This window comes from Mastigoproctus giganteus, chromosome 4 (genome assembly GCF_048544385.1).
Source record: "Mastigoproctus giganteus isolate SK-2022 chromosome 4, ASM4854438v1, whole genome shotgun sequence".
Classification (NCBI taxonomy): Eukaryota; Metazoa; Arthropoda; class Arachnida; order Uropygi; family Thelyphonidae; genus Mastigoproctus; species Mastigoproctus giganteus.
Window position 1 is genome coordinate 82,694,070 of NC_143578.1, and position 20,512 is coordinate 82,714,581.

General features: G+C 37.9%; 1 protein-coding gene across 2 annotated transcripts in view; it reads left to right on the forward strand.

Annotated features, from left to right (window-relative positions):
• Nucleotides 1-20,512, forward strand: part of LOC150086870 (MAP kinase-activated protein kinase 2-like) — a 197,501-nt gene that overhangs the window by 120,666 nt on the left and 56,323 nt on the right. For both annotated transcript variants that reach the window (XM_090371638.1, XM_090371637.1), the window contains exon 6: nt 843-918. In XM_090371638.1, the coding sequence (XP_090227764.1) occupies nt 843-918 (76 nt within the window). The remainder of the gene's footprint in view (nt 1-842; nt 919-20,512) is intronic.

A 20,512-nucleotide genomic window follows, 5' to 3' on the forward strand; every position in this document is an offset into this window, starting at 1 on the left:
GTTTGTTTGCTATCTGAGCAGGATCATCAATGTTGTGTCATGGATGCACAAGTACAGCCTCCATCATTGTGCTGGAGTCTGAGTGTTTGTTTGGTGTCCTCTTTGTAATTCCTTTGAGGGCATATTATCCCTTTTCCCCAAACTGTCTTTTGAAACTTATGCAGCTGTTATGAAGGTTTTACTTTTAGTACAGAGGGAAAAAAAAGTGGCTAATTTTCAACAAATTGTTTTTTTTGGCGGGTGGGGGGAGTTATATTCTTTGTTTGATTTCAAAGAAATTTCTCTATTATCAGTTATATTATAAGCATCTGAAAGCTAATGTTAAATGAAACCTCAGCATCCAGTTTAACTTACATGCAAAGAAAGAAAAAAATTTTTTTTGAAATGTCTGTAGTTACAAAATCCTTCTTTTATATTTATTTTCACTTACAAAAAATTTAATGAAATTTTTTATTGGAAGCTGCTTTATAAACTTACAAAAATCAGCGTAGAATTAAAAAGAGAAAAAACTCATACGATTTTTTAAAAAGATAACTACTTCAGTTATTGGTTTTGCACACTAGATAGTGCTATTAACTAAGGTAAGAAAAGAGAATAAAAAAGTTCAAAAATGCTGGCATACTATTAGGTTTTCTTTCATGTCTCCTTCCTTTCACACGGTTAAATGTCAATTAGCCAAATTTATTAAACTCAATATTGCATGCAGTGAAGTTTTTTTTTGATACATTCATATGTGTACAAAAACATTCATGCAAGTTCTGTTCATATATAAATAATAATAATATTTCATAAATTAAGGTTATGGTCTAATGAGTTAGCAGTTATAAATTTCTTTTTTATAGCTCCTGAAGTCCTTGGCCCTGAAAAATATGACAAATCCTGTGACATGTGGTCCTTAGGAGTTATTATGTATATTTTGTAAGTTTCAATCTTTAAATCTCACCAAAAGGTGTTCATGATGCAAAATAAGTCAAGATTTATATCATGATTGGTAGGATTTATTATAAAATTTCATGTTTAGAATCCCATCCAAATTAATTGGAACAGACTTTATTGCTTAGTATATTTTATGTAATGCATTGTTTTTTGGTATTTTACATACTGGTTATTTGTCAGAATAGTTGATATTTTGTAAATTATTTTAATTGATATTTAATTTGTTGAATGCTTTAATCTCTTTATCAATCTTGTGTATTATTATTTAATTATAGATGTTATTCCAAGGAATTATTTAAGAATTGAAACACCTGAACATTCAAGGATTACTCAGAGAGAGAGAGAGAGAGAGAGAGAGCAAGCAAGCAAGCAAGCACTAGTGCTAAGGAATATGATATTGGCTTGGTCACTGTAAACCACATTGTAAAACAAGGGTGTCAAATTCTGAAGTACTTGTCGGCCACACTAGTGCTACTGAGAAGTTTGCAGGCCCACCAATTAGCATGCACACAATACACTGATGTAACGTTATGGAAAGAAATATTTTAAATATTTTTACATTTTTCCCCTTGCACAAAAAAGGCATGATCTTGATGCCTTTTTTAGTAACATGTATAATTTAGTTAACATCGTTTACCATTATTTTCATATAAATTTAATACTGGTAACCTGATAACAGTTAGGAACTGCATGCAGCCAGGTTGATATGCCATAGTAAAGCAACATAAGGATGTAGGAAGTTTTTCACCAAAGAGTAAGTGTTGTTGAAAAACTTCGAAAACAGGTGACATTCTGCCTGCTAGCAAGAAAAAGTAAAATTAATCTGATGGGGAGGGGGGGGAGGTTAACTGGTCAGCAAAGACTCCTAGAGGCAGATAGAAAAGTGAGCTGACCTGTAATGAAATATAAACATTTATTATTGGCCAAAAATATATTGGTATTGAACAGAGATTAATAAAAGGAAGATTGATACGAAGTTCTTCTCTTATGACTTCCATTTTGATGTAAAGGTAGCAAGAGTGTAGTATGTCTAGCAAGTACACTTCTCTAGCCCACTTTCAAAAACACTTAAACAACCAGGTGAAAACATTTTGGGATTCCTTTTTCTTTGAAAACACTGAACTTTTAGTCCAAGTGATTGGACTGGTGAAATTTCCTGTTGCCAGTTGATTTTCGAAAATATTGAAAAATTAGATGTTCCACTGAAGAAGTGGTATTTCTTATACCACTTCTTCAGTGACTGTAAAGACAGTAGAACTGGTAGATGTTGGTAACTAAATTATGCAGGTTGTTTAATTTTGATAGCTTAAGAATAATCTTACTTACATATAAGCTTTCTTAATTAATAGATAAATAGATGCATATTAACAGACCTATAGTGAATTTAGCATTAGCAGTGGCATATGCAAGAAAGAAAGCTTATACACCATCAACAAAAAAATAATAATAAAATAAAATAAAAATAAATAAATCTCATTTCACCTATTCATTCCCTCCAAAAGTTTGTCTATATCTTCGAGTTTATTTAAGCTATCAACTTACACGACAGATGGAAGTTTGTCCCAGCAATCAACCACTTACTGGCTAAAGGCAAATTTCCGTACATTTATTCAGCAACAGTCTTTCCCCAATTTGAATTTATGCACTCTCAAGTGCCTTCTCATAATCTTGAGCAAGAGGAAAAATTCCATCAGCATTAAGCTTGCTCAAACCATTCAAAGCCTTAAACACTTCAATCAGATCACCTCGCAGGTGCCTTGTCTCCAAACACTGCAATTTGCAGAATTGAAGCCTTTCTTGATAAGAGCACCTCACCAATCTCATTGCCATTCTCAGTACTTCTTCCAGCAGCTCTACTCTACATCCTTCCTAAAATGAGGCCTCCAGACCTGTTTGCAATATGCAGGGTGTGGCCTGACCATTGCCTTATACAAAGGAATAGTCACCTCCTTATCCCTGCTAGAAAAATTCCTGTATATCATTGACAAAAACCCCATGAGCTGGCCTGGCAGCATGTCTGCACTGCTCAGAAAACTTCATATCTGACTGCACAATTAACCCAAAGTATTTTTCATTTTCCACCACCCTGAAGTGTGGTACACATAGTTGGTGTGCTACTCTGAGGTTATTGACACCTATATGCAGTACTTTGCATTTCTCAAAGTTACACTTCAGTTGCCACCTCTCGGCCCATCTGTCCAACTTTTCTAGATCCTGTTTCAGTAGCGTACTGTCATTAACAACCCTGCCAAACTTTGTATCATCTGCAAACTTGGACATTAAACCTGATATACCTTCATCGCCATCGTTGATAAATATAGAAAACAACAATGGGCTCAACACCGAACCCTGGGGGACTCCACTAATAACATTAGTCCACAAAGAGCAATGACCATTGATTACCACTCTGTCTTCTTCCACTCAATCATCCCTTTATCCATAGCAGCAACTTGGCCTTAATGCCATACTGCCCAATTTGTACAGTGTGCCTTAATGTGCAACAGTATCAAAAGTTTTTGTGAAATCCAAGTATTTGATATCAGAATTATATTTTGCATCCAGTTCCTTTGTGACCACATCATAGTATCCAATCAAATTGGCCAGACAAGAATTTTCCCTAGCAAACCCATGCTGTGTCTGAACTATAACTACAGTTTTGTCTAAATAATCCTGCATTACTACTTATTTTACCAGTAACTCCATTATTTTCCTTGCAACAGCAGTTGAACTAGGTAAAAAAAAAAACAAATAAAAAACAGCCATTATCAATCCACTACAGGATGAAAGCCTCTTCAAAGATTCATGTTGAGGGAAATGGAGCATAATCTGCCAAGGTGTTTCAATGCAGGTTGGCAGATTGACCGTATTTAGCAGTCAGGGACTTGAACCCCGGTCTACTCAAAGGGCATGTGCTACTTCACTCCCACTCCTGACCACTAGGCTAAGGAGGCCACTAACATCTCAGTAATTACTCATGTCACCCTTTGATCCCCCTTTGTGAATTGACTTCTACAGTCTGCAGAGATCTCCCCTGAATCCAAGGATGCTCTCCTAATTATAGTTAAGCGTTTGCTTACTTCCTTTGCTGCCTGCCTTAATATAATTGGATAGATCCCATCCACCCCAGGTGCCTTTCTTATGTGTTTAACGTAACGATTTCTCTTCCACTTTCCTTTCAGTTATTACAAAATCATTTAGCTCCCTGTTATAGTTTGATAAACTTCTGGCATCCCCTTCAGTAAAGAAGTTCTTGTGTGAATGTAGATGCAAAATCCTTATTCAGTTTGTCAGCTACCTGAGCAGGATCATGAACAGACAAACCATCAATTTCAAGTTGACTGATCTGATTCACTTCTTTCTTCTAGAATTTACTTAAATAATGAAGTATTTGCTGTTTTTCTTTGCATTCTTTGCCAAAGATTTCTTGTATTCTGCCTTCCCTTACCTAACCTCCTTTGTGACTTGATTACAGACTAGCTTTTTTTTTTTTTTTTTTTATGTCTACCATAGCTTCTGTGTCGCCTAATAATTTATATGCATCCCCTGCATTTTCCTTCTCTGCCACAAGTCTCAAGCCGACCGGGCTAGCCAAGTGGGTAAAGTACCTGCCCGGCAACCCAAAGGTCGCGGGTTCGATTCCCGCCTCGGGCTTGGATCAAAGTACTGCAAAAACCTTGGGAGGTGCAATGTGGCCACAGAAGCCGATGCGCCAACAACTACCAAATCAAAAAAAAAAAAAAAAAAAACCAAGTCTCATTAGCACCGAGTGCCAAGTGAGTGATCATAGCGATATTTCCAAAGTGATTGAAAGCATCTTTTCTCTAAGCCACAAATTATAGAAATTGTTAAAACCCTTTTTTTTTTTTATAAAATTATTTAATTTTGGCTTTTTTTAAATAAAGAAGCTTTGTATCAAGGAAGGAAAGACACCTTTCTTTTGTATATACACACAAAAGAATATATATATATAACCAACTTCTGTAACACACTAACCACTAATCTCTTATCACTTGATCACTGGTGTCACCGCTCCTCCTTCACGTGGCGGGGCTGGCAACCTGAGTATAAATTCAATACTCAGGGCGAAAAGCAGCAATTATGAATCCATTAATTGCGCCAACTGTACAGCCTATTTTCTCACATAAACTTGAGTCATCTCAAGCAAAAAGAATCAAAAAAGATGATTCTTCACATGACCTGCCTGCTTTTTTAATTTTACATTCTTTATCAACAAAACCTCTTAGTAGCTTATCTCCATTTCTTGTACAGAAAAGCATAGAGGCTGTAGCAGGTACTCCCAAAATTGTCAAATAACTTCACTCAGGAGATCTGCTTATAGAAACTTCAAATCCCAGTCATTCTAGACAACTCCTGAAGCAAACAACCTTTGGAGATCTTCCCATTTCTGTAACCCCCACACAGAACATTAAACACCTCAAAAGGAGTCATTTCAGAATGGGACCTCCTTAATGTTCCTGATGAAGAAATTGCTGAAGAACTTAAGGCACAACGTGTCATCAGTTCCAAAAGAATAATGACCAAAAACAGGATGGCATCCTTACACCTACCAGAAATGTTATCCTTACTTTCAACACTCCGAATCTTCCTGCATCAGTTAAAGCTGGCTACCTTTCCTCTAAGATCCGTCCATATATTCCAAATCCACTCAGATGTTTTAAATGCCAGAAGTATGGTCATTCTCAAACAACATGTCAAGGTAAGGCCATTTGCCCCATGTGTGGCTCACCAGACTGAATAGGCGTCTCCATAGCCAGGTGGGAAGGAGCAGCAGTGCGTAGCACATGCTTCTTGACTAGACCGGGGTTCAAGCCCGTCACCACCAAATACGGAGGATGCAGAAAGGTCAGGGAATGACCACCGCATATCCTGGAGCAATATAGCCTTAGTTGCTAATGCTCCTAAAAAAAAAAAAAAAAAAAAAACCAAAACCAGACTGAATGAACAGCAGCAGTGCCAAAGTGTTCCAACTGCCAAGGTGCTCGCCCTGCATATTCCAGAACTTGTGAATCATGGATAATGGGAAAAAAAATACTGAAGTATAAAGTAGAGAAAAATATCTCATACCAAGAAGCAAGAAAACAGATATTAAATGTGATGCCACCCAAATCTTATTCTGATACAGTCAACACTAAAGAGTTCTCAATGGGCCAGATTTTCCTTACAAATGATGAGATATTGATAGCAACAAAGACGAAGAATACGTCAAATTCTGCTAATACAAAGCCAACCAAGCAGCACCAAGACATTGCCCCCAAATTAGGAACTTTAACAAAAAAATAATGCAAATCCTACCCAGAATAAACTAACTGAACGAAGTATGAAAATTTACGAGAAGTTGGATAATGATGATTCAGTTCTCTTACTACATGCAGAAGACGAGACGGATATTGCTCATCCAGTATTTTTAAAACGAGAGAAATATAAACAGGACCGTGGGAAAACAAAGCAATCAGACCAATCCACCTAACCTAAAATCAAATAATGCAGAAAATCATTCAATGGAATTGTAGAGGTTTAAGAAGCAATCTAAATGAATTAAAATATTTAATGCACCAACACGATCCTGCAAGCATTTGTCTACAGCAGGGGTGGCCAACGAGTCGATTGTGGATTTAATTTTGGTCGATCACGGTGAATTTTAAATATTCAGTCATCCCTCAATTTGTGCACCTTGTGCAATGAAATTTTTGAGATGGTAGATCGTGGCACATTTTGAAGGAAAAAAGTAGGTCGCATCACAAATTAAGCTGGCCACTCCTGGTCTACAGGAAACATACTTATCGTTAAGTTATATTTCCACTTCTTAAGATATACACTATACAGACGGGACAGATGTTCTGAATCTCCAGCAAGAGGAGGAGTAGCAATTCTAGTTCGTAGAAACGTACCATCCAAATCTATTCAGCTTTCACCACTCTAGAAGCAGTAGCCGTTCACATTGTTCTTGGCATTACATTCACTATTGTCTCTATTTATATTCCGCCAAACGTTTCGTGTTCCACTGCAGAACTTGATGATTTGCTAAACCAACTGCCCTAACCTGTATGCTTTCTTGTCAATCTAAATGCTCATCATCCTTTGTGGGGTTCCACGAACATAGATCAGAGAGGGCAGATAATCGAAACCATACTTGACAACCATCACTTAACACTGCTGAATACTAGTGCGCGCGCGTATATTCACCTGCCTACAGGATCAAGTTCTGCTCTTGATTGGAAAGTATTAACTAATCTTCCCAACAGTGACTATTATCCTATAATTTGCAAAATATAGACAGATACAAACTATGCTTCCAGCCAACAAATTACGTGGAATTTTCACCGAGCGAACTGGGAAATGTTTTCTAAAATAATCCAATTTGATAGTCACTTGATCCTCACTACATCTATTAATAATGTCACTAGGCATATAGTAGGAGAACTACTTGGAGCTGCTGCAAGTGCAATACCAAAAGCAAACATTACCAAACAAAGATATAATGGTCGGTGGACAAGAGATTGCTTTCTTGCTAAAAGAAAGAAAAATAAAGCTTGGAACATTTTTCGCCGAAATGCTACAATGGAGAACCTAATCAACTATAAACGTCAGAAAACTGAAGCACACTGAATTCGAAGAAAAGCAAAACAGGATGCATGGATTTGATTCACTTCCACCACCTGCAGAAACACTGACCCCAGAATAATCTGGAGAAAGATCCATATCCTCAGTGGAAAGTATCAACAAACTTCGGCCCCAATCCTGTCTTGGAAAGGAATGGATATTTTTTCTATGACTGATATTGCTGAGGCATTAGCTGAAACATTTGCTACCACTTCATCCTCTGACTTATGAAGACTCATTTAGATGCACAAAAACATCTATGGAAAAGTATAAAATTAACTTCAATACAAATCAATCATATCCTTATAACCTTCCGTTCACTATAACTGAACTCAATGAAGCTCTCCAGAATTCTCAAAATAGTTCTGCTGAACCAGATGGCATTTATTACATAATGCTTCGCCACCTCAACTCCAACTCAAAATCTACTATTAAAATTTTACAACAGAATCTTTGAAGAGAATGTTTACCCTGATACATGTCATCAGTCAATAGTGGTACCCATAGCAAAACCCGGGAAAGATACTACCTCCCCTAACAGTTATCATCCTATATCTTTGACCAACTGTTTAGGAAAGATAATAGAAAAGATGGTTCACAGGAGACTAGTCTGGATTATTGAAGCTCAAGATGCTATAATGCTGCACCAATTTGGTTTCCACCATAACAGGTCTACAACTGATGTCCACATTAAAGTAGAAGCTCATGCTCAAAATGCTTTTGTTAAAAAACAACACATGGTGGTGATGATAACTTTTGAAAAATACCAAAGCATTTGACACCTGAAGATATGGAATCCTCCAAGACTTAAACAACTTTGGACTGAGAAGTAACCTGCCTTGTTTCATTCAGAATTTTCTCCATCTGAGGACCTTTCAAGTACGATTCCAGAATGAGCTGTCCACAATTCACACACAAGAAGAAGGAATACCTCAAGGATCTATTTTAAGTGCCGCACTTTTTGCTTTACGAACCAGTGGCATTACTCGAGACATCCCACCTACAGTGGAAACTTATACGTATGCAGATGAACTTGCTATTTCCTGTCAATCCTCAAGCATGGCTACCGTTGAAAGACAACTACAATTAGCAATAATTAAAATTGAAACTTGGACAAAATGCAATGACTATCGATTAACCAAGGGGAGGACTACAGCAATACACTTCTGTAAATTGCAACTGAAAGGCACAAAAATACCGATGACAGATTCAATAAGACTATTGGGTTTGATTTTAAACACCAAACCAGATTTTCACAAACATATAACCTACCTGCGAACTACATGCCTCCAGAAATTAAACATCCTTTGTGCAGTATCCTCAACATCTTGTGGTGCTGACAGGCAGTCATTACTGAATTTATATCGTGCTCTAATCCGGTCACGATTAGATTATGGAGCTGTAGTATGTGCTTCAGCTAAAAAGAGCATCTTACAATCTCTGAGCACCATCCAGCACAGTGCTCTTCGATCTTCTCTAGGTGCTTTCAGAACCTCGCCAGTTCGGAGTTTGTACGTGGAAGCACTTGACCCTCCACTTTATCTTAGAAGACAAAGCCTACTTGCCGACCATGCTAGCCAGGTGGGTAAAGTGCCTGCCTGGCAACCCAAAGGTTGCATGTTCGAATCCCACCTCGGGCTTGGATCAGAATAAATGCAAAAACTTTGGGAGGTGCATTATGGCCACAGAAGCCAATGCACCAACAACTAACGAAAAAAAAAAAAAAAAAAAAGGAAAAAAAGCCTACTCTGCCAAATAAGAAGCTCACCATATCATCCTTTTGCGTATACCTCAGCCAACCTCTTTGGACGACACTCTATGAATCCAAGCCTAATCAACTCAGGCCTGCTGGGATATGTCTTCAAGAAATAACACAGAAGTGGCAAATTGATCTCAATAAAATTGAAGAAAGTACAAATGTGCCTTTACCTCAATGGGATAGACATTGATTATCACTTTCTGTCCTAATATATTCTGATTCGCTCGGTGCTATCTTAGCCATACAGGGCAAAAATCACTCTCGTCATCCCATTCTACAAGAAATTGGCTTTCTAATCAAACTCTGTCAAAAAACACTCTGAAATAATTCTTTGCTGGATTCCAGGACACTCCAGAATAGAAGGCAATGAAAAAGCAGATAATGCAGCAAAGTCAACTAAAGAACGGTCAAAAAAAAGCAATGATTGTCCCATACACTGATTTCAGACCAGTTATTATTAGAGCAAGTGAGGATGAATGGGTCCAGATATGGAGAAATCAAACCAATAATAAACTGCAAAAAAAAAATAAAATTGAATACACAATTATGGAACTAAGGCATCAGGGAAAGTCGCAGAGAAGAAGTAATACTTGCCAGACTACGAATTGGCCACACTCACCTTACGCATTATCATCTACTAGCTAACGAAAATCTCCCTCTCTGTTTTCAATGCCAAGTTCAGCTTACAGTGAAACACATCCTTTTAGTATGCCCTTGATTCAGAAATTCCATATTTCTTTGCTTCCCGAGTCTGTGCAATAATCAGAATCCACTTACCCTCAACAGATTTTAGATAACTCTGCAAATCTCAATGAACTGTTTAATTTTATTCGGCAAATCTGCTTTGACAAACGAATCTAGAAAAAATTGATATACATTTAAAAAAAAAACCTATAACGACACATATTGGCCTTTGATGCCCTTGTCTTAAAACCCTTAAACAACAATAAGTCTCATTAGTTCATCTGACATCCACTTAGGCCTAAACCTTGAACAGTATTTCTTTATTGGTATGAAAAACGTAGTAGCTTCTTTGGTTACTTCCCTGAATACTTCCCATTTAGAATTTGCTGTTGGTAGCATCATCAGTTGGTCCCACTGCACACAATTACTTAAATATGTAACTACCATCAACCCTGATGGTAGTTACATATTTAAGTAAATCCTAAATCGGTACACTGATTTGATGCCTGAATAACCACTTCCGATAATCAGATCAAGAATATCTCACTCTCCCTCTCTCTCTCTCTCTCTCTCTCTCTCTCTCGTTGCCTCTCAAACATGCTGCTTTAGAAAACAATCATCCAATAAATCCACAAAGTCCTGCTAGTGTGCAAGTGACCAATCCACAAATTCCAATCAATATCTATCTCGAAAGTTAAAATCTCCCATTATAAGGCATTCTGATTTACTGGCCCACTCTATTTCTCTGTACGGCTATTCATTGCACTCTTCAGAGTCATTAGGCCTATAGCACACTCCTACTCTCATTTTTGCTTTTCCAGTGCTTATGTCATACCAAACTGATTCAACATTTCACTGGCCACCCATATCAACTGGATGCACTGCTTAACAGCATAACCCCTCCACCATTCCTATCCTGTCTATCGTTTCTGTACATCTGGCCGATCCATATATCCTTTCTGTACATAAACCTTCATTCCTTTCTCTCCTGTCTATCCTCTGTATCTGGCTGATCTCATCAGATTTTAGAACAGCAAACCCAATTTATTCTAGATGATTTGATGGATTGTGCTACAGTTAACTAACTTAAAAGGTTCAGTTACTAAGTCTAAATTAATAATATTTAGAAAGCATTTTGATTACAACAGACCCTCTAAACTACTATTACATGCCTCAAAATTCCATATGTATCAGAAATAAAATATTTAGGAATTCTGCTTAACAATCGGCTCACCTTAGTCAAATGTAAACAACTTATCTGGTAAGATTAAGAACTTCACAGCTTCAATAATTAGGATCTCACAGACAGAGTGGGGCTTTAACAAAAAATACTATCTCTATATTATCGAGTAATATTTCTCCCTATAATATCTTATGCAGCCGGAGTTTGGTGCCATAGGGTATAAAATATAAAATACAACTGATACTCTGGTCACTACAAAGATCAATGTTGCTAAAAATTTTAAAGCCCCAAGAGCGGCTTCAACAAATGCCATTCAAAGCTTGGCAGGGACAATACCTCTTGACCTTTATATTGCGTTTAAGGGTATTATTTATATGCATAAGAAATGGATCCAATTTTGTATATTTGGAATAACTAGCAATCCTGGAAATACATTAAACAAGAGAAAACAAGTCTTTGGGAAAAGTTCTTGAACATGTGACATTGGACAGCTAGCAACAGGTTACTAAACAATTTATACCAGATGAGTTGATTATGGCAGATATGTAGAAACCCAGAAAGGTTACCTAATGCAAATTGCATTATCTATTGTTAATTTTCATTTGTATATATCAGATGCAATAAAATTATTAAAATAAAGTTGTAAGCTCCTCTATAAATAGAAATTTAAACCAACAACCTGTAACTGTCACAGTGGCTGGGGTGAAGAGTGCATTTTTTTTTTTTTTTTTACATTATTAAAAAATTTGGCTATTTAGTTATTCTAACATGGTGAGATTTTTTGAAGGGCTGTGCAGAGAGGCAACAGTGACATTGAAAAGTTGGACTGATTAGTTCAGAGCTCAGACCTTAACCCCATTAAGCACTTGTGGAATCAGAGTACCAAATGGGAGGTGGCCAAAACTGTCTCTGAGCAGGTGGAAGAAATGAATTATGGCTAATACCTACTAGAAGTTGGTAAAAAATATGCCCAGGAGGGTGAAGGCTGCCATACAGCAAAAGTTCTCCCCCACTGTGTATTAGTTTTTGATTTATGAATTAAATGCCCTATTTGCAACTACTGAGCATCTCAATACTTTTGGTTGTATAGTTTGTAAATATATACATACATCTCATACTGAACATTGGTACTATCTTAAGCTTTTCTTGCAGATAATGAATATAATCCCCAAACAGTCCTGCTCTCTGCGGCCCCGAGTGCCAAGCGATATTAGTGACCACAGCGCCTTTCCAGAGTGATTATCTAGTACGCTTAATTGTAAATACGTTATTCCTGAGTTTCGAAAGTCCGATAACTCCTGAATATTATAATTAAATAGATATATTCAAATACTATAACCTAGAAAGGACAACCACCTTTCTTTAATCCCTCTTTTTATTTTTAGTTATTACTAACCCTTTTCTTCGCTTGGGTCACTAGGCGGCACCGCTCTTGCCTCCACGTGGCGGGGCTGGTAACCTGGGAGAAAAAGACAATCTCCCGGGGCCAAAAAGAGCATATCATGAGTAAATCAAACTCAGACTTGTCTGGGCTGCCAGACGCAACCCAGATGTCAAAAAAGAAAGACAGTTCCACAGCAGGAACGGCAAAGCGCCAAAAAACTGAGCCAGAGACATATCCAATTCCAACCTATCTGATCATCCATTCAACTGGTGAGAATGCAGTTGGCAAACTTTCTCCCTTTAGAATTCAAAAGGAATTGGAAAGTAAAGCAGGATCTCCGAAATCCGTAAAAAGACTCAGATCAGGAGATCTTCTCATAGAGATGTCTAATACCAAACATTCTGAGCGACTTCTGAAAACAAATTACTTTGCAGGTCTCCCAGTAACTGTAACACCCCACAGATCACTAAACACCTCTAAAGGAGTGATCTCAAACTGGGACTTACTAGATGTAACTGAAGAAGAAATGCTAGAAGAACTGAAAGAACAAGGAGTTATTCATGTCAAGAGAATCTCCACGAGAAAAGATGGTAATCTGATCCCTACCCGCAATCTGATCTTGACCTTTAACACACCGAATCGTCCATCATCCATTAAGGCCGGATATCTGGTATGTAATGTCAGACCGTATGTCCCAAACCCGCTACGGTGTTTCCGATGCCAGAAGTATGGACATTCCCAAACAGCTTGCCGGGGAACCCCTACTTGCGCAAAGTGTGGCTCAATCGAACATGATTGCGAAAACTGTAATGCTCCTCAATCAGTATGTCCAAATTGCAAGAAAGATCATCCCGCTTATGCCAGAATATGCGAGCGCTGGAAAAGTGAGAAACTTATCCAGAAATATAAAACTGAGCATAATGTTTCTTACCAAGAAGCAAAAAGAATCATCTCACCACCAACTCATGCAGACAGACCTACGTATGCCCAAGCCATCAAAAAATTCCAATCAACCGGATCGCAAACTGAACTAACAGTATCCCCAAAACAGTCTTTCTCAAATTACGTAAAATCTTTGTACAGTGCAACTCAAACCCAAGCAGTAAATACACCAATTACCATACCACAAGAAAATGTCCAGAGTCCGGATCAAGGACCCAAAGAAAAACATATCCTAACTTCTAGTCACCAACAACAAATGGACACTGAAGAAAAATCAGCAGATGACCCTGTTCTTCAAATTTTTGTTGAAGAAGACATGGACACCGAAAGGCCTTCCTTCCCAAAAAAAGATAAAAGCAAAAGTGAAAAACAGAAAACTTCAGCAACCCGAAAACGCTCAGAAAGCCTAATAAGAGATAAATAATGCACAGAATAATACAGTGGAATTGTCGTGGATTCCGTGCCAATATCGATGACCTATATGATCTTTCTTGTAAGTACTCACCAATATGTCTCTGCCTTCAAGAGACGTATTTAAAACCCCAAAATACACCAAAACTGTCTCGTTACAACATTATTAGAAAAGACAGAACCAATGGGAATATTGCACATGGTGGTGTAGCCATTTTAACAAACCAACATATTGCTACCAAACAGGTCTCACTGAACTCTCCCCTAGAGGCAGTAGCAGTCCGTGTGGCAGCTGACATCCATATGACAATCTGCTCCTTATACATCCCACCAAGCTATACCTTCCAACAAAATGATCTCAACAATCTTATAGCCCAACTCCCAACGCCTTTCCTCATTTTGGGAGACTTAAATGGTCATCACACTCTATGGGGTAACAACAACATCGACCAAAGAGGAAAACTAATTGAACAGTGCCTAGACTATAACAACCTCCTTCTTCTAAATGACGGTTCACCAACATACGTTCACCTTCCTTCAGGAACAAGCACTTCAATAGACTTGTCTATCTGTTCAGCAACCTTATATCCTATTCTAAAGTGGACGATAAACAACGATCCGCTACATAGCGATCATTTCCCCATAATAATTGAACTACTTAATAAGCCTTCTCATCATCCTACTAAAATTCCACATTGGCTCACTGAAAAAGCAGATTGGCAGTCCTATAAAAAATTAACTAAGCTTGATTCCGAAATAATCCAAAATTCCACAACTGATGAAGCAGTTGACTATGTCACAAAAACGATATTACATGCAGCAGAACAAACTATCCCGAAATCCTCATCTAAATTACCGATTCATCCAAAAACCTGGTGGAGTCATGAATGCCTTGTGGCTAAAAAAGAGCAAAGCAAAGCTTGGAATTCTTTTCGCCGGAGTCCAACTACAACCAATCTCATTCAATATAAGCGCGCTAGAGCAAGAGCGAGATATGTCAGACGCTGCAATAAAAAGGCTGCTTGGATCCGATTCACTTCAACTATTAATCAAACAACGCCTACACATAAAATTTGGAAAGCAATCAGAAAAATGAGTGGCAAATATAAAACGATACCTCTACCCATCATGGAATGGAGAGGGCAGTATGTAAATGATCCTGCTGAAATTGCCAATATACTGGGCGAAACCTTTGCAAAAACATCAGCAATAGAAAGTTATACACCGACTTTCAGAAGATTAAAAACAAGTTTAGAAAAACAAAAGTTAAACTTCTCTTCAAAAGGAGATGAACAATACAACTTACCTTTTACCATTCACGAATTACACAGAGCCTTGTCAACATCTAGACGCAGTGCTGTAGGACCAGATAATATTCACTATTTCATGATTCAGAAACTTAGTACCGAATCATTACAGTTACTTCTTCATCTATTCAATAGACTCTTCCTGGAAGATAAATTCCCTAATCAATGGCATCGTGCCACAGTCCTTGCCTTCCCTAAACCAGGTAAAGACCCTACAAATCCCACTCATTATAGACCAATTGCCTTGACCAGCTGCATTTGCAAAACTCTCGAAAAGATGGTGAACCGCCGACTGATCTGGTACCTTGAAAATCTCAATCTCCTACATTCTGCACAATACGGTGTCAGACAAAACAGATCTACACTAGATATACTAGTCAGACTAGAAAATTCCATCCGAAATGCATTCCTCAGATCGGAACACCATGTGTTAGTCTGCTTTGACATCAGTAAGGCCTATGATTCCACGTGGAAGTATGGAATACTCCGTGAATTACATCGTCATGGACTTCGGGGTCACCTCCCGATTTTCATACAGAATTTCCTATGCAAGCGTACATTCCAGGTTCGATTCAAAACCTCACTGTCCCAAGTATTTTCCCAAGAAGAAGGAGTTCCTCAAGGCTCTGTACTCAGTGCTTCACTTTTTATAATTGCAATAAACACCATTGCCGGACAAATTCCAAACACTATTGATAAAGCACTGTTTGTAGACGACCTGAGTATTTGGTGTCATGCAAAAAACATGAATACTATTGAGAGACAGTTGCAAGGGGCAATAAATAAGATCTGTTCATGGGCTCAGACTAATGGATTTCAACTTTGTCCGGAAAAAACATTTTGCATCCATTTTTGCCGCCAACGAAAACTCCATCCCAATCCAGAGCTAGAACTGAATCGCCAACCAATAGCAGTTCAACCGAGCATACGGTTCTTAGGAATCACTTTAGACCAGAAACTCACCTTTGTTGAGCATATCAAAAGACTAAGAAACTCATGTCAACAAAAACTAAATATCATCCGGGTTCTCTCTGCAACTAATTGGGGAGCTGATCGCCTTACTTTATTACGGCTATATAGAGCATTAATAAGATCAAAACTTGACTACGGAGCACAAGTCTATAGTTCAGCAAGACCTAGTGCCCTTCGCTGGCTTGACCCTATCTATCATAGTGGCATACGGATTGCATTAGGAGCATATCGCACGTCTCCAATACATAGCTTATATGCTGAAGCACACGAACCTCCTCTTTCGATCAGGCGACAACAACTGATACTACGTTACGCCTATAAAATTAGATCTATGCCAGAACACCCAAATTGGCAGATACTTTTTTCATCACAGCACACCAGGTTATACCAAAACCGCCCTAATGTTAATCGTCCTTTGGGCATGAGAATAAAACACCTCTTAGAAGAACTAAATCTAACCTTAGACAATGTGGCACATAGCCTCCCATCCTCTCTTGCTCCTTGGAATATCATTCCGCCCTCATGTGACTTACATCTACATGAATGGAATAAATCTACATTGCATAGAGAAAATTTCTTGCAGCTATACCATGCAGTAGTGAACCAGTTTCCTAGCTTTTCCATAGTACATACTGATGGATCAAAGAATGATGTCCACGTTGGAATCGCCGCAGTTTTCCCAAACATCACATTAGCTTATCAGTTATCACGTGAGTTCAGTATATTTTCCGCAGAACTAATAGCAATTCAGGTTGCACTGAATCATATCGAGTCTTCCGATATTAACAACAGCATTATTTTCACAGATTCCTTAAGTGCCCTTCAAGCACTAAAAAACACAATGAACATGACCCACCCAGTCGTGGAAAGAATAGTCAACTCTCTGCATACCTTATCAGTACTTGGGAAAAACATACACTTCTGCTGGGTCCCAGGACATATGGCAATTCCTGGAAATGAACTAGCGGACAATGCTGCCAAATTAGCTCACCTTTCATCTGAGAACAAGTGGAAAGTGCCTCATCAAGACTATCGACCAATAATCCATGAAAAATGCACGCGCCAATGGCAGTTATTATGGGAAAATCAGCCAAACAATAAACTTCGAAGTATCAAGCCAAACCTTGAGCGATGGCCTTCCAGCTTCAGTTCAATCCGACACCAGGAGGTAATATTGGCTCGTCTGCGAATAGGACATACAAATGTAACTCATGGTTATCTTTTAAGAGGAGAGATACCCCCTCAATGTCATCACTGTAATACAATGCTCACAGTGAAACACATTCTGGTCGAATGCACAAAATATACAAGAGAACGCCAGATGCTTTGCACTTCAGCCACAACAAAAGATCCTACACTTACCTCAATTTTAAACAACGAAACAAATGTCTCAAGCATTTATAATTTTCTCAAGATAATTAAAGTATATCACCTCCTTTAGTTAGAAAAACTTTTTGGTCCCTTCTTTCCATTTTCTCTATTTGAAAAGAAATTACATGCATAGTTACCATATGCATGGCGCACTATGGCCATAGTTGCCGATGCGCCCAATAAATTCCGAAACAAACAAACAAACAAAACAAACAAACCTGCTCTCTGCCAAAAATTATTTCCAATTATATTCCCAGTTGTGTTCATTACTGCATTAATCTATAGTACAAGATTAAAGAAGATAAGTGATTTACCCAATACTTTGTGCTTTTTTTTAGACTTTTTTGCACTTATTAATGTAATTTACCTATAACAAGAATCTACCATAATGAATAATATATGTGTATATATGCACAAAGGGGGTGTATTAAAAAAAGATTTGTATTCACCTAGAAGTAGTTGTGATAGAAAGTTGAAACGCCATGTATTACAATTTTTCAACATAGTCACACATGGTGTTTGTTTCAACCTTTTATCACAACTATGCACATATCTGGGCACATATCACTGCAGCATGCAAGGAATGCAGGGGCATTGGTGTGGAGCAGGCACACATCTTTTGACAGTTTTCTCTAATTTTATTCTTTTGTAGCAGCACATAGCTTTACGAGATGGTTTGAAAAATACTTGGGTATTTTTGTGATCAGCATGGTAATCTGTTAGTATTACCATGCTGATCCCAAAAATATGACAGCATCACCTTGCCCAGCACTTGGTTGCCCCTTTGCCTTTTTGGAGGTGGTGATTCAGTATGCTTCCATTGTTTTGATATTTGTTTAGTTTTGGGAGCATAGTGATGGATCCAAGTTTCATCCATGGTGACTAGTCATGAAAAAAAAAAAACTCCTCTTGCATTTTCTGGCATATCAATAATGTTTCATGTCCACATTGTGCCCTTCCCTTCTTCTTCTGGTAATGGGGTCAGAAGTCTGCAAACCCATCTAGCAGTCACTGTACTCTTATGCGACTGTTGATGGATGATGTTCTCCACAGATCTTACACTAATTTGCAGCTCAGCAGTTAGTTCTGTGATGCTAATATGGCGATCTTGCAGGATTAATACCTCAATGCTTGCATAACGCTCTTCTGTTACAGTTGCTGTTCATCCTGGGATTTCTTTATGATGCACTACAGTTCTTCTACATATGAATTGTTTATACCAATGTACAGCAACACTATAACCTGGGCAGTCTTCACCATAATGAGCGACCATTTCTTCATGGGTTGTTTAGGGTGTTTTCTCTTGCAGAAAGAGGAACTAAATCCCTGATTTGTATTTCATTTTATCCATTGTGACTATTCACTTCATTCAGCACTGCAAAGGGAAAACAAAAAAAAAAAAAAAAAAAATTTTCAGAATTTGTGTGGTTGCTATAGAGATTTTAAGGTATCAAATAAAATAAAAAAATTTTTCTTTCTATCACAACTACTTCTGGGTGAATACAAATATTTTTTGAATGTGTGCGCACACGTGCATCCATAGTGATCAGGAGCAGGGCTGCAGTAGCACATACTCTTTGAGCAGATTGCATTTCAAGCCCCATGGCTGCTAAATACAGTTGATCTGCCAATCCACACTGGACCAGTGTGGTAGATTATGGTCCATTCCCTCAACACGGCTGTTGAAGCACAGAGTAGTCACTTGCTCAATTACTCCCAGTGCCATCATTGTATGAACATGGAACTAACGCAGCCAACAAAACCCACCGAGTACTAACGCACATGCCCAATGCTAATAAAGTCGTTACTGTATTTGGATTTGATTAGTGTTCATTGAGTATAGCAAGTTTGATTTACATTGCTTTTTTTTACTATTATAATTATTTGTGTAGTTCTGTATTAACATCATGGACAGAAATAAGCGTTTTTTTTGTAACAAATCTGGAGTGCAATTCTACCGATTTCCGTAAGAACATTTAAGGTAATTTATCATAATTGATAGAACTGGAAATATTTAATCTTAAAAAAAAAAAAAAAACTACTGAATAGCTGATTAATAACTAATTCATAACTTATTACATTAATTACTATGAATAGTGCCTTGATATTAATTGAAGTAATAGTTTATTGAATAATTAAATAATTTATATTTATAGATATTACTAGATGACAGCTTCCACTTGTTTCAGTCTAACGAACTGTCAACAAGAAAGTCATAAGCATGTTTCAGAGTCTTTATCACTATCTTTCTTACAACTCTAGCATCAAAATTATTTGAATTTTGATGCTAGAGTTGTAAGAAAGATATTGATATTTGTATTAGCAAAGGAAGCAAAGCTTATTTCTCAGTAACAGCATGGAATATATGTCATAGCATCTTTACAGTTTATGAAATCAAGGATTGTATTAAAGCCTGTTACACAGTTCTTTATTATTACTATTATTAATAATTTATTTAGAGGTTACAACCACAAAATCTTTACTGGTGGGAGTAGATTCAGTCTCAGCAGCGATTCTGAACATCAGCTAATCTAGCAAGAGGTTGGCACACGGTATCACCCCGCAAACATTACTGAAAGGGATCGATATGGCAGTCACGGTGTTCTCGTCTGGGGAGGCATTATCTTGGATGGACGTACACAACTCCAGATACTGGAAGGTGGTACTATTAACCGATGCATGCTACTGTACTGGGCGCAATCCTTCCCCATGGGGTGCCTCCACAGCCAGGTGGTCAGAAGCAGCAGTGCGTAACACACGCTTCTTGATTAGACCGGGGTTCGAGCCCATGACCACCAGATACGGAGGATGCAGAAAGGTCAGGGAATGACCACCACATATCCCCAGAGCAATATGGCCTTAGTTGTCAATGCTCCTAAAAAAAAAAAAAAAAAAAAAAAAACAAACCAAACCTTCCCCACATGCATCTGTTCCGAGGTGCC